The sequence below is a fragment of the Manis javanica genome, chromosome 7, assembly GCF_040802235.1.
Source record: "Manis javanica isolate MJ-LG chromosome 7, MJ_LKY, whole genome shotgun sequence".
Taxonomy (NCBI): Eukaryota; Metazoa; Chordata; class Mammalia; order Pholidota; family Manidae; genus Manis; species Manis javanica.
In genome coordinates this window covers 84818188-84833694 of record NC_133162.1, presented here as the reverse complement: position 1 = coordinate 84833694, position 15507 = coordinate 84818188, and the positions used below count along the sequence as shown (strand labels likewise).

At 41.9% G+C, this 15507-nt stretch overlaps 1 protein-coding gene across 9 annotated transcripts in view; it reads left to right on the top strand.

Annotated features, from left to right (window-relative positions):
• Positions 1-15507, top strand: part of MTR (5-methyltetrahydrofolate-homocysteine methyltransferase) — a 231355-nt gene that overhangs the window by 27926 nt on the left and 187922 nt on the right. For 7 of the 9 annotated variants that reach the window (XR_012133305.1, XM_073241249.1, XM_036999299.2 and 4 more), the window contains exons 7-8: positions 7482-7541; positions 8306-8400. Coding sequence is in view for 7 of the 9 variants with exons in the window: in XM_073241249.1 (XP_073097350.1) it covers positions 7482-7541; positions 8306-8400 (155 nt within the window). In the remaining 2 variants the exon portion in view is untranslated. Of the gene's footprint in view, positions 1-7481; positions 7542-8305; positions 8401-9993; positions 10113-12879; positions 12915-15507 lie in introns of those variants that run through there. The other 2 variants (XM_036999300.2, XM_073241253.1) reach the window with 2 other exon arrangements.

Sequence of the window (15507 nt, the reverse complement as noted above, 5' to 3'; positions counted from 1 at the left end):
GAGCATAATACCCTCTAGCTCCGTCCATGTTGTTGCAAATGGTAGGATTTGTTTTCTTCTTATGACTGAATAATATTCCATTGTGTATATGTACCACATCTTCTTTATCAATTCATCTATTTATGGACATTTAGGTTGCTTCCATTTCTTGGCTATTGTAAGTAGTGCTGCGATAAACATAGGGGTGCATCTGTCTTTTTCAAACTGGGCTGCTGCATTCTTAGGGTAAATTCCTTGAAGTGGAATTCCTGGGTCAAATGGTATTTCTATTTTGAGCTTTTTGAGGAACCTCCATACTGCTTTCCACAATGGTTGAACTAATTTACATTCCCACCAGCAGTGTAGGAGGGTTGCCCTTTCTCCACAACCTCGCCAACATTTGTTGTTTGTCTTTTGGATAGTAGCAATCTTTACTGCTGTGAGATGATATCTCATTGTGGTTTTGATTTGCATTTCTCTGATGACTAACGATGTGGAACATCTTTTCATGTGTCTGTTGGCCATCTGAATTTCTTATTTGGAGAAGTGTCTGTTCAGCTCCTCTGCCCATTTTTTAATTGAATTATTTGCTTTTTGTTGAGGTGCGTGAACTCTTTATATATTTTGAATGTCAAAACTTTTTTATTGGATCTGTCATTTATGAATATATTCTCCCATACTGTAGGGTATCTTTTGTTCTATTAATGGTGTCCTTTGCTGTACAGAAGTTTTTCAGCTTGATATAGTCCCAGTTCATTTTTGCTTTTGTTTCCCTTGCCCGGAGAGATATGTTCACGAAGAAGTCGTTCATGTTTATGTCCAAGAGATTTTTGCCTATGTTTTTTTCTAAGAATTTTATGTTTTCATGACTTACATTCAGGTATTTGATCCATTTGGAGTTTACTTTTGTGTATGGGGTTAGACAGTGATCCAGTTTCATTCTCTTACATGTAGCTGTCCAGTTTTGCAGGCACCATCTGTTGAAGAGACTGTCATTTCCCCATTGTATGTCCATGGCCCCTTTATCGAATATTAGTTGACCATATATGTTTGGGTTAATGTCTGGAAAATGGTTATCATTTTTAACTTGAGCAAATTTTAAAAAAATTATGTAAGCAAATATTTTCATATGTAGCTACTATATGTGCATGCATGCCTGGGTAATGAATTCATATGCATGGTTCTAAATTCAAAATATACATAAATGTATGGAGCGAAAAGTAAATGTCATCTCATCTCTTATTCCCTGGTAGCCTGCTCTCTTCCCAGGATAACTGTCACCAGCATGGGGTCCCAGTAGGAATTCTGTGCAGATGAACAGGCATGTGTGTATGCATATATATTCCTTGCATATGCAGAGGGAGATAAGTGTATGGAGTGAGAACTAGACATCCTCATGTATTTGTTTGCACAGCAAATCTAGAGGATAAATTTCTGCAAGTGAAACTATAGGACAAAGGGTGTGTGCATTGTTAATTTGATCTGTAGTGTCAAATTACCATCCCTTGAAATTGTACTGGTTATCCTCCATTCAGCAAGAGGTGCTGGTCTCCCCACACCCTCTCTAACACCATCTGTTGTTAAGCCTTTTGATCTTTTCTATTCTGTTAGGTGAAAAATGCTACCTCACTGTAGTTCTAATTTGTATTTTATTGACTATAAATGACATTGATCATCTCTTTTTAGTTTTAGAACCATTTGTATTTCCTCTTCGGTGATTTGTCATGTGCCCTTTTTTTCTATTGGAGTTTTGGTCTCTTTTATTGAGTCTTTTACTGAAGAAATCAGGCTTTGGCAGTGATGAGTAGCAAATATTGCCCTCCAGTTTGAGTTTTGATTTTATATGCTGTGGTGATGATGATATTGTTTCAGTGTTTTTTAAATTTATTTTAGCTCTTTAATGCTTGTAACTCTGGTGGGAAAAGTGTATTCCCAGCCTATGGCAAAATAAACCTGTGAAGCTGGAATCAATCAAGGGGAAAAAATAAAGTGGAAGAAACCCATTTATTGCTTACAAGAAGCCTGGCTGTGTTTGCTCTCTGACCGCTGTTCTTGCTCGCCTGTTTTTCTCCTGTTTCTGCTGGGGAGGCCAAAAACTTCTCTTGTCCTGGTGCATGCTTGCCTCTCCCCACTCTCTTGTAATCACCTATTGATATGGAGATGCACTAATGCCAGGTGAGAGATTCTGGAAATATTGCAATTTTACCCACAGCCCACCCATCCAGAAATCTTGCCTCACAATCTACTCATTCTCCATCTTCCACAATGGCCCCTGTGCAAGAAAACTGGAGCACTGTAACCAGACTAATAACGATATAAGCACTATAATCCTCAAACTGGAGGATTCAGCTAGGCCCAAAATCCTATTCAGATTAAGTCCATAGCTCATGCATTCCACAGGAGGACAGTAGCTGAACCAGTAGGGAGCTCCATGCATGCTCAGCAAGCAGCAGTTGCAGCCACAGGGAGAGTCCAAACCATAAGGACTGTAGCTGAACACCAGCATAGGCAACACTTGTCCATTGGGTTGGATGCATGCAAGAGAGGGTCCTGTGATAGGACAGTGGCAGGAACGGGGTAGATGTAGTGCTAATGGAAACACAGGCACTGGCCACAATAGTAACACACAACTTCCCTGCAAAGTGCTTTTACTTTCCAGCCATTTGCATACCCTATCGTGACCTTTGGGGGCTGCTCTGTTGTTACTTCAGAAGCACACAGGAGGCCAGCTTCCAGGGCTTGTCCCCAAGGTGCCACAGGGGCCAGTCATCTCTGGACATGTGTCAAAATGTCCAGGCCCATGTCTCTGAGGGCCTCAGGCTCATAATGCCTTCCTGCCAGGCAGAGGCAGGCCTCACCAGCAGACTACAGCCCACATTGTCTTCTGCCCTCGACCAAGTCCTCTGCTTCATCATTCCCTAGGGATGCCAAGGCAAATGACCAGTAAGTTGCTGCTGGGGTCCCCAGGCACACGGACATTTAGTTTGCCCATTTTGCAATGGTGGAGGTAACTGCACACGATTTATCCCAGCTCCACCTGATGCCTTTGCATGCTAAGGGGCACAAGGGCATCAGAATTTGTGCCAAGTGTGGGATAAACACTCTAGTAGCCTACAAAACCCCAAATCTCTTGCAGTAGTGCCACAGTTATGTGTAAGAGAATCAGAGGTGAGCATAACATCATACACAACATTAGACTTCCCTATTCCCAAGGGAGTTCATGCTTATTCCACTCTGACAGCCCTACTCCTGTATAGTAGTGGGGGCCCCAGGACACTACTCAGAGTCACAATAAACCAAGGAGCATCCAGCTCCTGTGTCCACCAAAGCCAGGACATACTATACACACATTGACTGGGAACTGATCATTTACTCAGCATGGAGCCTCTGCTGTGAGACGCCCCAGCCAGTCCCCCAAGCAGGTGCCTTGACTCTCCCTTCAATCAAATTGTAATGCCCAGCATCCTCCGGCAAGAGTCCAGGTGGGTTCTGCATGTCCTCCAGGAAGTCCTTCAGGCACACAGGCCAGATATGGGGCTTTTTTTCCCTCCAGTTTTCATGTCCTGGACCTCAGCGGCTGGAACCACTGCTCTGGGCTGTAATTGGTGCCATGGTTCTAACAAGAGCCTATTGCACTGCCCATGAAGTTTTTCTTTCACTGCCCTGGCCTTTATCAAAACTCACATCTGGGTCTTCGAGACCTTCATGGGGCCCTTTGTCCCTCTCCTTTCAGTCATAGACCGTATTTCCTTCTGTGCCCTTATTTCAGCCTCCCCCAGATCTTCTCTGAGGGCTGCTGTCAGCCAATCCTGAAGCGCATAATTCCCTGGGGTGTGACAGGCACTTTGCAACTACTGCCAGAGGGAAGGGTGAGTCATCAGGGAAGCTCGTCTGCCCATTTCAGAACCCAACATAATGTTTTCCACCCCCATATCCCAGAGACACAAAAGCCATGTAGGCAGAGGTTCCAAGGGCTTCTGAATTTGGGTGCTCAAATCTACCAGCTCATTCAGGGTATCGGGGCAGAGCATAGAGTGCTCCACAACCTGGGGAGGGGGCATCTCCTCCCCCTGAAGAGCACACGGTTGTTGCATTTTTTATTTTCTTTATTACAAATGGACATGCCTTTAATATGGAAGGGGCTGGTGCCTTGGGTGGTGGCCTTGGCAACAGATTGGTCCTTGGGCCCACCCCCTCATCCTCTCCTGACACCTCTTCTACCATCTCTGGGACTGAACGCACTGCTCTTTCCTCCCCCTTCCACATGACCTCCTGCAAAGCGGATTCTGCTGCCTCCTCCCTCACTGCTAATGTGTCTTCCAGAAGTGCAACCTGTCTTCTCAGTAACTGTCTCTCTTTTTTAAGGGCATCCTATAGGTCATTGAGCAGCTCCTCCAAGCTACGCTGAAATAACCCTTTCCAATATCTTGAGAAACAAAAATCCACAATCCTGTCCGCACAGTCACTCAGGGCCTCTAAGTAGTCTCCTATCTCATGGAGGCCTAATTCCACGGCTTGCAGTATCTCCACCCTTCCCCAATTCTGGGGAAGGGCCCACTCTTATTCAAATGACCAAATATATTCATATGACCAAATGTATCATCATACTCAAATGACCCAAATATATTACTTCCCAGGTATATTTGGTCTTCATCCACAGTTCCTGAAAACACTGCAGTCTTCAAGGTGAAATGGGTATTTTATCATGTTAATGAGAGATTTTGGAACCCTCTCAAGAGCAGGGGCTGGAAGGTGAATCAGCCAATGGCCAATAATTTAGTCAGTCACTACGCAGTGAAGTCTGCTCATAACCGTCCTGAGAAGAGCTAATGGTGATCTTGGATCTTGCTTCTCTGTTGGGGAGAGCTTCCATGCTTGGGGAACGAGAACACCTCCATGTGCCACTAGGCCGGACCCCAAGCTCCATGAGGATAGAAGCTCCTTATTTGGGACCTTGCCCTATGTCTCTCTTCACCTTGCCGTTAACTTGTGTCCATTATGGTATCCTTTATTAAACTGGTAAACGTAAGTGTTTTCCTGAGTTCTGTGAGCTGCTCTGACAAATTAGTCAAACTGAAGTGGGAGATCATGGGAATTGCCAATCTGTAGCCAGTAGGTCAGAAGCACAGGTAAGTGCCTGGGACTTGCAACCAGCATCTTGAGTGGGAGGTGGTGGGCAGTTTTGTAGGATGGAGCCCTTAACCTGGAAATCTGGTGTTGTCTTCAGGCAGATAGCATCAGAATTGAGTTCTCTGATACCCTGCTGGTGTTTGAGAATCACTTGGTGTGTGTGTGGGAAGCCTCCCCCTACCCATACATTAGAATCAAATCTGGGACCCCAAAAGGAGTTAAGCACGGCAACACAGTTGAATTTATAGGTTTTGGTGTTTTATTTTGAGGGGAGAGAATTATATTTATAAGGGTACTCCCCATTCCCAGATAAGGAGGAAAAAATGGCCTTTTTATTCCCCAAGTACTATTTTCATCAAACCTTTTAGTTGTTTAAATGGTATGCAGAGAAGACCACAGATTCAGAATTTTTGAAACTCTTTAAGAAATTCACTGAAATACTTGCATACATGAAGAATGAGGGAAGTGACCACCAGCCAGAAGCTGGATGGCTATCGTATCTCTTTTGTAACATATTGCTTGTAATGGTTCTATTTTATGTACCTTCCCAGAAATTGTTTTGTGAATTTCCAGTTAGCAAATTATAATTTAAAGAACAATTCAGGTGTACATCTTCAAAAGAAGAATAATAACAAGCATAATAAGGAATGAGATGCAGCTATATGTTGGAAGTGTGTCACAGTATTGTTTAGATTAGAAATAGGGTGTGTATTAGGTAATCTCAGTTTTCCACCTGTTTCGTCTCCTTTGCTTCTCAAACAGAACATTTCACTTCTGATACTTATGGTCACCAAATGTGTGGGGGTTTTCCCCACCAACAAGCAGTTCTTTGTAACACAAGCTGGATGTCCTACAATTTCACTGCGATCTGACACCATATCTTACCTGGAGATGACATCAGATCCCACAGGGTAACTAATGGTTCATTCCCACAAGATGGCCCCCACTTCACATACCAGTCACAAGTTTTAGATCCCCAGGTTACACACAACTTCTCTTCAATGTGGGTACAAATCAGGGCCTCCCACGACCCCTACCTTGGGTTTGACTCATCTGCTAGAGCAGTTCACAGAATTCAAAGAAACACTATGTTTACCAGCTTAAAGGACACGATAAAGCATACAGGTGAACAGCCAGATGGAAAGGCACATAGGGTGAAGCCTGGGAGGGTCCTGAGCACCAGAGCTTCTGTTTCCGTAGATCGGGGTATCCCCAGGGTGGATATGTTTGCCAAACTGGAAGGTCTCTGATCCCTATGCTGTTGGGATTTTTGTGGAGGCTTCCTTATGTAGGTGTGATCAGTGCTGACTCCATTTCTAGCCCCTTTCGCTTCTCTAGAGAAGTGGTGTGGGGTGGGGGGCTAAAAATTCAAAGCTTCTAATCATGGTTTGGACTTTCTGGTGATCAGTCCCTATTGAGGAGCCACCCAGAGTCACCTCACTAGAGAAAAAATTCTCCTAGTGTTATTGCTTAGGAAATGACAGGGTGTCAGGAGCTCTGTGCCAGGACGTAGGAGCAGAGGCCAGGATATCTGTTTTCTTTTAGCTCATCATAGGGTACAACAACCAGGGGCAAAACATTAAGTGTATAAAGTTGACCCTTGAACAACATGGGTATGAACTATGTGGGTCCACTTATATGTGGATTGTTTTTAATGAATATATTGGAAACATTTTTTGAGATCTGACAATTTGAAAAAACATTTTCTTTTTTCTACCTTTATTGTAAGAGTACTGATATTGTTGATATAATAACTTCCCATGGGGAAAAAAAATGTCACCAACACAATGAAGGTACACATTATTTATAGGTTGTATTCTGATTTTGGAAAACTAATTATAAAAATATGCACACCTTAGAATCAAGAAATATAATGATACAAAGCAAGGGAAGATATGTTCCCTGGAATGTTTAATAAATAATGTTTAAAAGAACATGGACAAGTCCAGAGTAACATGGGATTTGTACCTTGTACGATGCATCTATGCTCACACTCTTTTTTGCAATGACAGATAGTTAGTACACTTACCATCCCTATATGAGGATGTGGGAGGTAGAGGCATTCTTATTTGTCTATTTTTAATTTTGTTTGAGAGAAGGAAGAAAGAGTAGCTCTCCATCTCCTCCTCAGAAGAAAGAAATACCAATTTGTAGGTGAACTCTGGGCCAGCATTTGTTTTGTTTTAATATACTTGAGACAGGGGTGCTGGGGCTGCACATTATAGGCAGGAGATGTTTCTTCTCCTTAGAGAATGTGATGTGGGTCTTATGTGAAGAGCTGTTGGAAGAGGGAATATTCTGATTAGCCAGTTAGACTGACCTTGGACATATTTTCTCAGAAATAAAGATGTTCTGCTTTTTTCCCTTGACAGGCAGCCTTATTTGCACTCCAAAACCTTTTTGAAGAGAAGTATGCTCCCCAGCCTGTCTTTGTAAGTTCTAAAATGTTTGTGTGATCAATTTTGTCTTTTATTAATACTGTCATTTTAAGAGTAGGTTTCTATTTTCCTTGTGTAGTAGAACTATTGATAGTATCTCTTAGAAAACACCTGTTTTAACTTCCTCTGCTCACCTCTCTCCTACTACCAGCTCTACACCAATAGGAGTCTTATCTCTGAAAATGTGAAGAAGATGAACCTAGTAGAGGCGGTGGGTGGAAAGCAGGCTGTTCCAAAGAAGTGTGGCTGAATTGGTCCCCTGAAGCCAGAGGCTTTGAGACTCACTTTCATTAGGGCCCACATGCTGACTGTACAGTACCCAATTCTGAAGACATCAGACTATTGGTTTATTATTTCAAAAGGCAGATGCACATGAGAGACCCCAGATTACTTGGTGAGAGTAAAATAGAATCAAAACAAGGGGTGTTAGACGAATCTGATGTTTAACAGCCAGGATAACCTAAGTTAACTGTGGGAAACCCTTCTCCAGTGGGACTAGATGTGTGAATTTCAGTCATTGCTTTTGCCTCACTGATTTTTCCTTTTTCACTTCTATGGATTACCAGCTCCTCCCCAAGTTACCTTGCACTTTGTCTTTTCTGACCCTCCTAAAGAAAGTGCTGTCTTTGAGTCTGAGTTCCATAAGTCTCTCTTTTATAAAAGAATGTAGAAAGTCAGCCTGCTCATTTATTTTGTCTTTTTGTTTATATTCTTAAATGGATTCCATGTTACTCACTTAGTTTACTTTGTTAATTCAGATTTCAGGGACAATTATTGATAAAAGTGGGCGGACTCTTTCTGGACAGACAGGAGAGGCGTTTGTCATCAGTGTATCTCATGCAGACCCGCTCTGGTGAGTTAGCATTCTTTCCTTGACTCCATTCCTTTCTGGGGATCTTTTCTGATGGCCGCAAACTGACTGTGACCGGAGAGGAGATTGCTTCTGACGTTTCCATAGAACCTCTTAAATGGGATGTTGACTTTCCTTGAAGTACATTCAGATTTTTCTATAAGGGCTTCAGAAAAACACAGCCTAAATGAGGGATTGGGAGAGTTCTCATACCTGATGGGCCAGGTAAATGGTTACCTTTTTGTCTGTATGTGTCTCCCTTACAGTTTAAGACTGCGCTTGGCTTAGTAATAGTGCTTTAAAACTATTATCAACACTTACATTTTTGGGGCAATGCATTGCAAAATTTTTCTACTCCTACATAGGAAGCAACCAGAAGTCCTCTAGCTTGAAATAAGTTGGGAGTTCCAACTCGGATTTTTATTTTCAATGTTAACATAGCTTTTATATTTTTCAAAGTATCTCCCTTTTTTTCTTAGTAAAGTGTTTTGAATTGCATACCATGAAAGTCGAAGCTCCAAGGGCATATTTGTTTTTTGTCTGTGCCTTTTTGATGCAGGTACTAATTCCTTCTGCCTAGGAGCTGTACCTGCCCCCCCCACCTTCATCCACACTACCCCTTGCACCAGCCCAAGGTGGTTCTCAGAGCACTATACTTACTTTTATTGTGGCCTTTGCTATAATAAAAATAATAGTGATAGTGATAGTATTAGTAACAGTAATAGTATTACTGTTATTTTAATTGAGCCTGCTGTATGCCAGGCTCAGTTCTAAATGTTTTATCTGAGTGCTTTATATTTATTTTTATTCAGACCACAATACCTTGAGGTACTGCTCTTCCTTTCCTCATTTTAAGGAGAGGGGAACTGAGACTCAGAGGTTGTAACTTGTCCAACATCAAATAGTGGACCTAGGGATAGGAGCATGCTTTAACTGTTGTGTTATACCCCATTATATCAATTAAGTGATGTTCTTTTTTTCACATTTTTATGTTTAATTTCAGGGTGCATCTTCCAGTTGATTTAATAGGGTTGTAGTGTGATTTCTTTTTTTTTTTTATTAAGGTATCATTGATATACACTCTTATGAAGGTTTCACAAGAAAAACAATGTGCTTATTACATTCACCCTTACTATCAAGTCCCCCTGCATACCCCATTGCAGTCACTGTCCATCAGTGTAGTAAGATGCCACAGAGTCCCTATTTTTCTTCTCTGAGCTACACTGTTTTCCCCGTTGTGTGATGTCTTAACAGCTACTATTAAGAGTGTGTTGTTACATAATTGATTGGGCCTGATAATTAAGAAAATACCTATTAAACTGGATTGTGTTTGACTCCTTAATAATTTATGAGTTTCTCCAGAGCAATCTCTTAATTATCTGTATTTCTTTCGTGCTTAATAGAATCTTTGGCACATAGTAGGGATACAGTACTTGTTTAATAGTAAAGTGGAAGATAGGAGAGTGTAGGGTTCTTTGAAGACAAACTTCAGTTTTTTTTTTAATTTTTTGGTGTTTCCTCATTTTGAGCATTCCTCTTTTTCTTTCTTTCTCCCTGCCCCCTTTCCTAAATTTGTTATCTGGCTGGAACCTCTAGATACTAGATAAAACATCTACATTGTCTCCTGAGTGTGAATTTGGTCCTTGGCACCCTCAGATGATGTTCTCTGTGCCCCTGCCTTACCTGAGGGAACCGAGGGATGAGATTTCATTCAGGTTCAAAAATTTATTTTTCTATTCTCAAGTAAATGTGCAGTTAATTTTGACTTTTGATTCATTCAGTGATAAATTTTTCTTTAATATCTTATATAACCCTTCTGTGTCTTCAGTATTCATCTACAGTTCATCCACAGAGAGGATGTGTTTGGTCTCCATTTTGTTAGGCATCTTACAGACCTATGGGCAGGTAGAAGGCAGCCCATGAGTTAGAGAATTTTATCAGATCCTATTTATATAATAGTTCCAGGTTTAGAATGCTGGGTGGAGCCAATGTAGTTTTCTTTATAGTACAGTACTAAGGGTTGATCTCAGTGTTGAGCAGTCTGGTTAAAGAAATATATGATAATTAAATATGTGTATATAGAGTTGACCCTTGAAGAACATGTCTTTGAACTGAGTGGGTCTATTTATATGTGGATTGTTTTCAATAAACATATTAGAAAATTTGGGGGGATTTGCAACAATTTGAAAAAACATTTTCTTTTCTCCAGCTTACTTTATTATAAGAATACAGTATTTAATATACATAACATACAAAATATATATTATTCAACTGTTTATGTTATCAATAAAGCTTCTGGTCAGTAGTAGGCTATTAGTTTTTAGGGTAATACCCAAATTTTCAACTGTGTGGTGGGGTCAGTGTCCCTAATCCTCATGTTGTCCAAGAGTCAACTGTATAATCAAGCAGTATGTAAAAAGGTGAGTATATATGAAACTATTTTTACTGATTTGCGATTGTCACAAACTGTACATATGTTAAGAACAAAGGGACAGAACCTTTATATTATTATTAATTTATCAAAAATTAATTGAAATCCTATTCTGTGCCCTAGAAGACAGGCAAGTGTGAAATAGTCCACACTAGGAGAAATACATAAGTAAATGAAGGAATAAAATATAAAGTGCTATATAGAAGTATGAACAAAAATCTGGCAATAGATAGGATGGAGTAATGGTGTCCTTATGAGATTCAAGGATGTCTTTATGGAGAACATGATATTTGAGCTGGTTTTTAAAACATGGATCAGAGTTGGCTAAGGAAAAGCAGGGTGGATGTATCAGAATGAGCAAGTAGTATAAGAACTGTATAGTTCATGAAACATTGTCATATATCATATTTCGTTTAACTTTATCATAACCCTGAGAGCCTATTGGGCAGTACTTTTTTCATTCAGCAAGTGAGGAACTAACTATTGAGAGATGAGTTAGAGTGGAACTACCTTTAGAAAAGTGCTGTGATCCTTTCTAATGATAATGTGATGATTTAAAAATATTTTAATTTATTACCTACTGTTGATCTAGATGACAGTATAAGATAAAAGAAAAAGTTAGATTTAGATAGTGGCACAAGTGGAGCTGGTAAAATGGTGAAACTGAACAGGTCTGTTCAAGGCTTGTAAGATAGTCATGCATGGGACCTAGGAATTTTTTATTTTAGGTATAACTGATGTACAATATTGTAGTTTCTGGTGTATAATATAGCACTTCTGTTTTTGTATACATTATGAAGTGATCACAATAAATCTAGAGTTACCACCTGTCACCATACAAAGTTAATACAACATTATTGACTATATTACCCATACTGTACATTACATCCCCATGACTTGTTTATTCTATAACTTAAAGTTTGTATTTCTTGATCCCCTTCACCCATTTAGGCCCCTCATCCTTAACCCCCCTTCCCTCTGGCAACCACCAATCTGTTCTCTGTATCTCTGAGTATGGATTTTGTTTTGTTTTGTTTATTAGATTCCTCATATAAGTGAAATTGTGTAGCATTTATCTTTTTCTATTTGACTTATTTCACTTAGCATAATAACCTCAAGGTCCATCCATGTTGTTGTAAATGGCAAGATTTCATTCTTTCTATGGCTGAGCAATATTTCATTCTTTCTTATGGCTGAGCAATACAATTACATTGTATGTAAGTACCACATCTTTATCCATTCATTCATTGATGGCACTTAGCTTTTTCCATATCTTAGCTATTATAAATAATGCTGCAATAAAATAGGGGTGCATATATCTTTTTTAGTTAGTGTTTTGATTTTCTTTGAATAGATACCCAGAAGTGGAATTGCTGGAGTATCTGGTAGTTCTATTTTTAATTTTTTGAGGAATCTCCATACTTAATGTGTTTCCATAGTGACTGTACCAATTTACATTCCCACCAAGAGTGCATGGGGTTCCCTTTTCTCTACATTGTTGCCAATACTTGTTATTTCTTGTTTTTTTTTTTTTTTTTGAAAGGAGTAAGGTGATATCTCATTGTGGTCTTGATTTGCATTTTCCTGATGATTAATGATGTTGGACATGTTTTCACGGAAACCTATTGGCCATATGCATGTCTTCTTTGGAAAAAAAAAATTCAGGCCCTCTGCCCAATTTTTTAATCAAATTCTTTTTTATTATTGAATTGCATGGGTTCTTTATTTTGGATGATAACCCCTTATCAGGTGCATGATTTGCATGTATCTTCTCTCATTCATTAAGTCGTCTTTTCAATTTGCTGACAGTTTCTTTGGCTGTGCAAAAGCTTTTTAGTTTGATATGATACCAGTTGTTTATTTTTGCTTTTGTTTCCCTTACCTTTGGAGTCAGATTCAAAAAACATCATTGGGGGGCGGGAGCCAAGATGGCGGCGTGAGTAGAGCAGTGGAAATCTCCTCCCAAAAACACATAGAGCTATGAAAATATAACAAAGAAAAATCTTCCTAAAATAGAGACCACAGGACACAGGACAACATCCAGACCACATCCACACCTGCAAGAACCCAGCGCCTTGTGAAGGGGGTAAGATACAAGCCCCAGCCCGGCGGGACCCGAGCGCCCCTCCCCCCGGCTCCCGGCGGGTGGAGAGAAACCGGAGCAGTTTTTTTTTTTGGCGAGCGCTTTTTGGAAGCCTTAGAGGGACGGGCCCCCATTGCTGGGGAGGCGGGGTGGCGGGACCGGTGAGGAGGTGCCTGGGAACGGCGCCGGAGGACAAAGAATATCCCGCGTTTCTCCCTGCGAGACCTGGGGGCGGGTGCCTGAGACCGGTGCCTGAGGACGGAGGAGGTCGCGCGTTTTTCCCCTTTTTTTTTTTTTTCTCTTTTTGGCAAGCGCTTTTTGGAAGCCTTGAAGGGACGGGGACCCCAGTGCTAGGGAGTCACGGTGGCGGGACTGGTGAGCGGGTGGCTGGGACCGGCGCCTGAGGACAAAGAATATCCCCCGTTTTTCCCTGCGGGACCGGTGGGCGGGTGCCTGAGACCGGCACTTGAGGACAGAGGAAATCGCGCGTTTTTCCCCTTTTTTTTTTCTCTTTTCTGCGAGTGCTTTTTGGAAGCCTAAAAGGGACAGGGACCCCGGTGCTAGGGAGGCAGGGCGGCGGGACTGGTGAGCAGGTGCCTGGGATCGGCACCTGAGGACAAAGAATATCCCGCATTTTTCCCTGTGGGACCGGTGGGTGGGTGCCTGAGACCAGCACCTGAGGACGGAAGAAATCGCGCGTTTTTCCCCTTTTTTTTCTCTCTTTTTGCCAAGTGCTTTTTGGAAGCCTTGAAGGGACAGGGACCCCGGTGCTAGGGAGGCAGGGCGGCGGGACTGGTGAGCGGGTGCGTGGGACCAGTGCCTGAGGACCAAGAATATTGAGCGTTCCTTCCCTGCGAGACCGGTGGGTGGGTGCTTTTTGGAAGCCTTGAAAGGACAGGGACCCTGGTGCTAGGGAGACAGGGCAGCAGGACCAGTGCGCGGGTGCCTGGGACCGGCACCTGAGGAAAAAAAAAAAAATCGCGTGTTTTTTCTTTTTTTTTTCCTTTCTGTTCCCTCTCTCATTGTTGCTGTTGTTGTTTTGGTTTGGAGAGTGCTTTTTGGAAATCTTAAAGGGGCAGGACAGGTCACTTAGACCAGAAGCAGGGAATCTGGGGATCTCTGGGCACTCTAACCCCCTGGGCAGCAGGGAGCACAGAGGCCCCTTACGGAGATAAATAGTCTCCTGGCTGCTCCCCCTCTAACGGGGCTCCACCATTTTTGAGGAACAGCCCCAGCCAGGCCAAGCCCACAGCAACAGTGGAGATAAACCCCAAAGCAACTGGGCAGGAAGCAGAAGCCCTGTCTGCGCACAGCTGCCCAGCACAAGCCACTAGAGGTCGCTATTCTCCCAGGAAAAGGCTACAAACCAACAAGAAGGGAAGCTCTTCCAGCGGTCACTTGTACCAGCTCTGCAGACTATCTCTATCACCATGAAAAGGCAAAACTACAGGCAGACAAAGATCACAGAGACAACACCTGAGAAGGAGACAGACCTAACTAGTCCTCCTGAAAAAGAATTCAAAATAAAAATCATGAACATGCTGACAGAGATGCAGAAAAAAATGCAAGAGCAATGGGATGAGATGCAGAGAAAAATGCAAGAGCAGTGGGATGAGATGCAGAGAAAAATGCAAGAGCAGTGGGATGAAGTCCGGAAGGAGATCACAGATGTCAGGAAAGAGATCACAGAAATGAAACAATCCCTGGAAGGATTTATAAGCAGAATGGATAAGATGCAAGAGGCCATTGAAGGAATAGAAGCCAGAGAACAGGAACGTATAGAAGCTGACATAGAGAGAGATAAAAGGATCTCCAGGAATGAAACAACACTAAGAGAAATATGTGACCAATACAAAAGGAAAAACATTCGTATTATAGGAATACCAGAAGAGGAAGAAAGAGGAAAAGGGATAGAAAGTGTCTTTGAAGAAATAATTGCTGAAAACTTCCCCAAACTGGGGGAGGAAATAATCGAACAGACCATGGAATTATACAGAACCCCCAACAGAAAGGATCCAAGGAGGACAACACCAAGACACATAATAATTAAAATGGCAAGGATCAAGGACAAGGAAAGAGTTTTAAAGGCAGCTAGAGAGAAAAAGGTCACCTATAAAGGAAAACCAATCAGGCTAACATCAGACTTCTCAACAGAAACCCTACAGGCCAGAAGAGAATGGCATGATATACTTAATGCAATGAAACAGAAGGGCCTTGAACCAAGGATACTGGATCCAGCACGACTATCATTTAACTATGATGGTGGGATCAAACAATTCCCAGACAAGCAAAAGCTGAGGGAATTTGCTTCCCACAAACCACCTCTACAGGGCATCCTACAGGGACTGCTCTAGATGGGAGCACCCCTAAAAAGAGCACAGAACAAAACACACAACATATGAAGAAGGGAGGAGGAGGAATAAGAAGGGAGAGAAGAAAAGACTCTCCAGACAGTGTATATAACAGCTCAATAAGCGAGCTAAGTTAGGCAGTAAGATACTAAAGAAGCTAACCTTGAACCTTTGGTAACCACGAATCTAAAGCCTGCAATGGCAATAAGTACATATCTTTCAATAGTCACCCTAAATGTAAATGG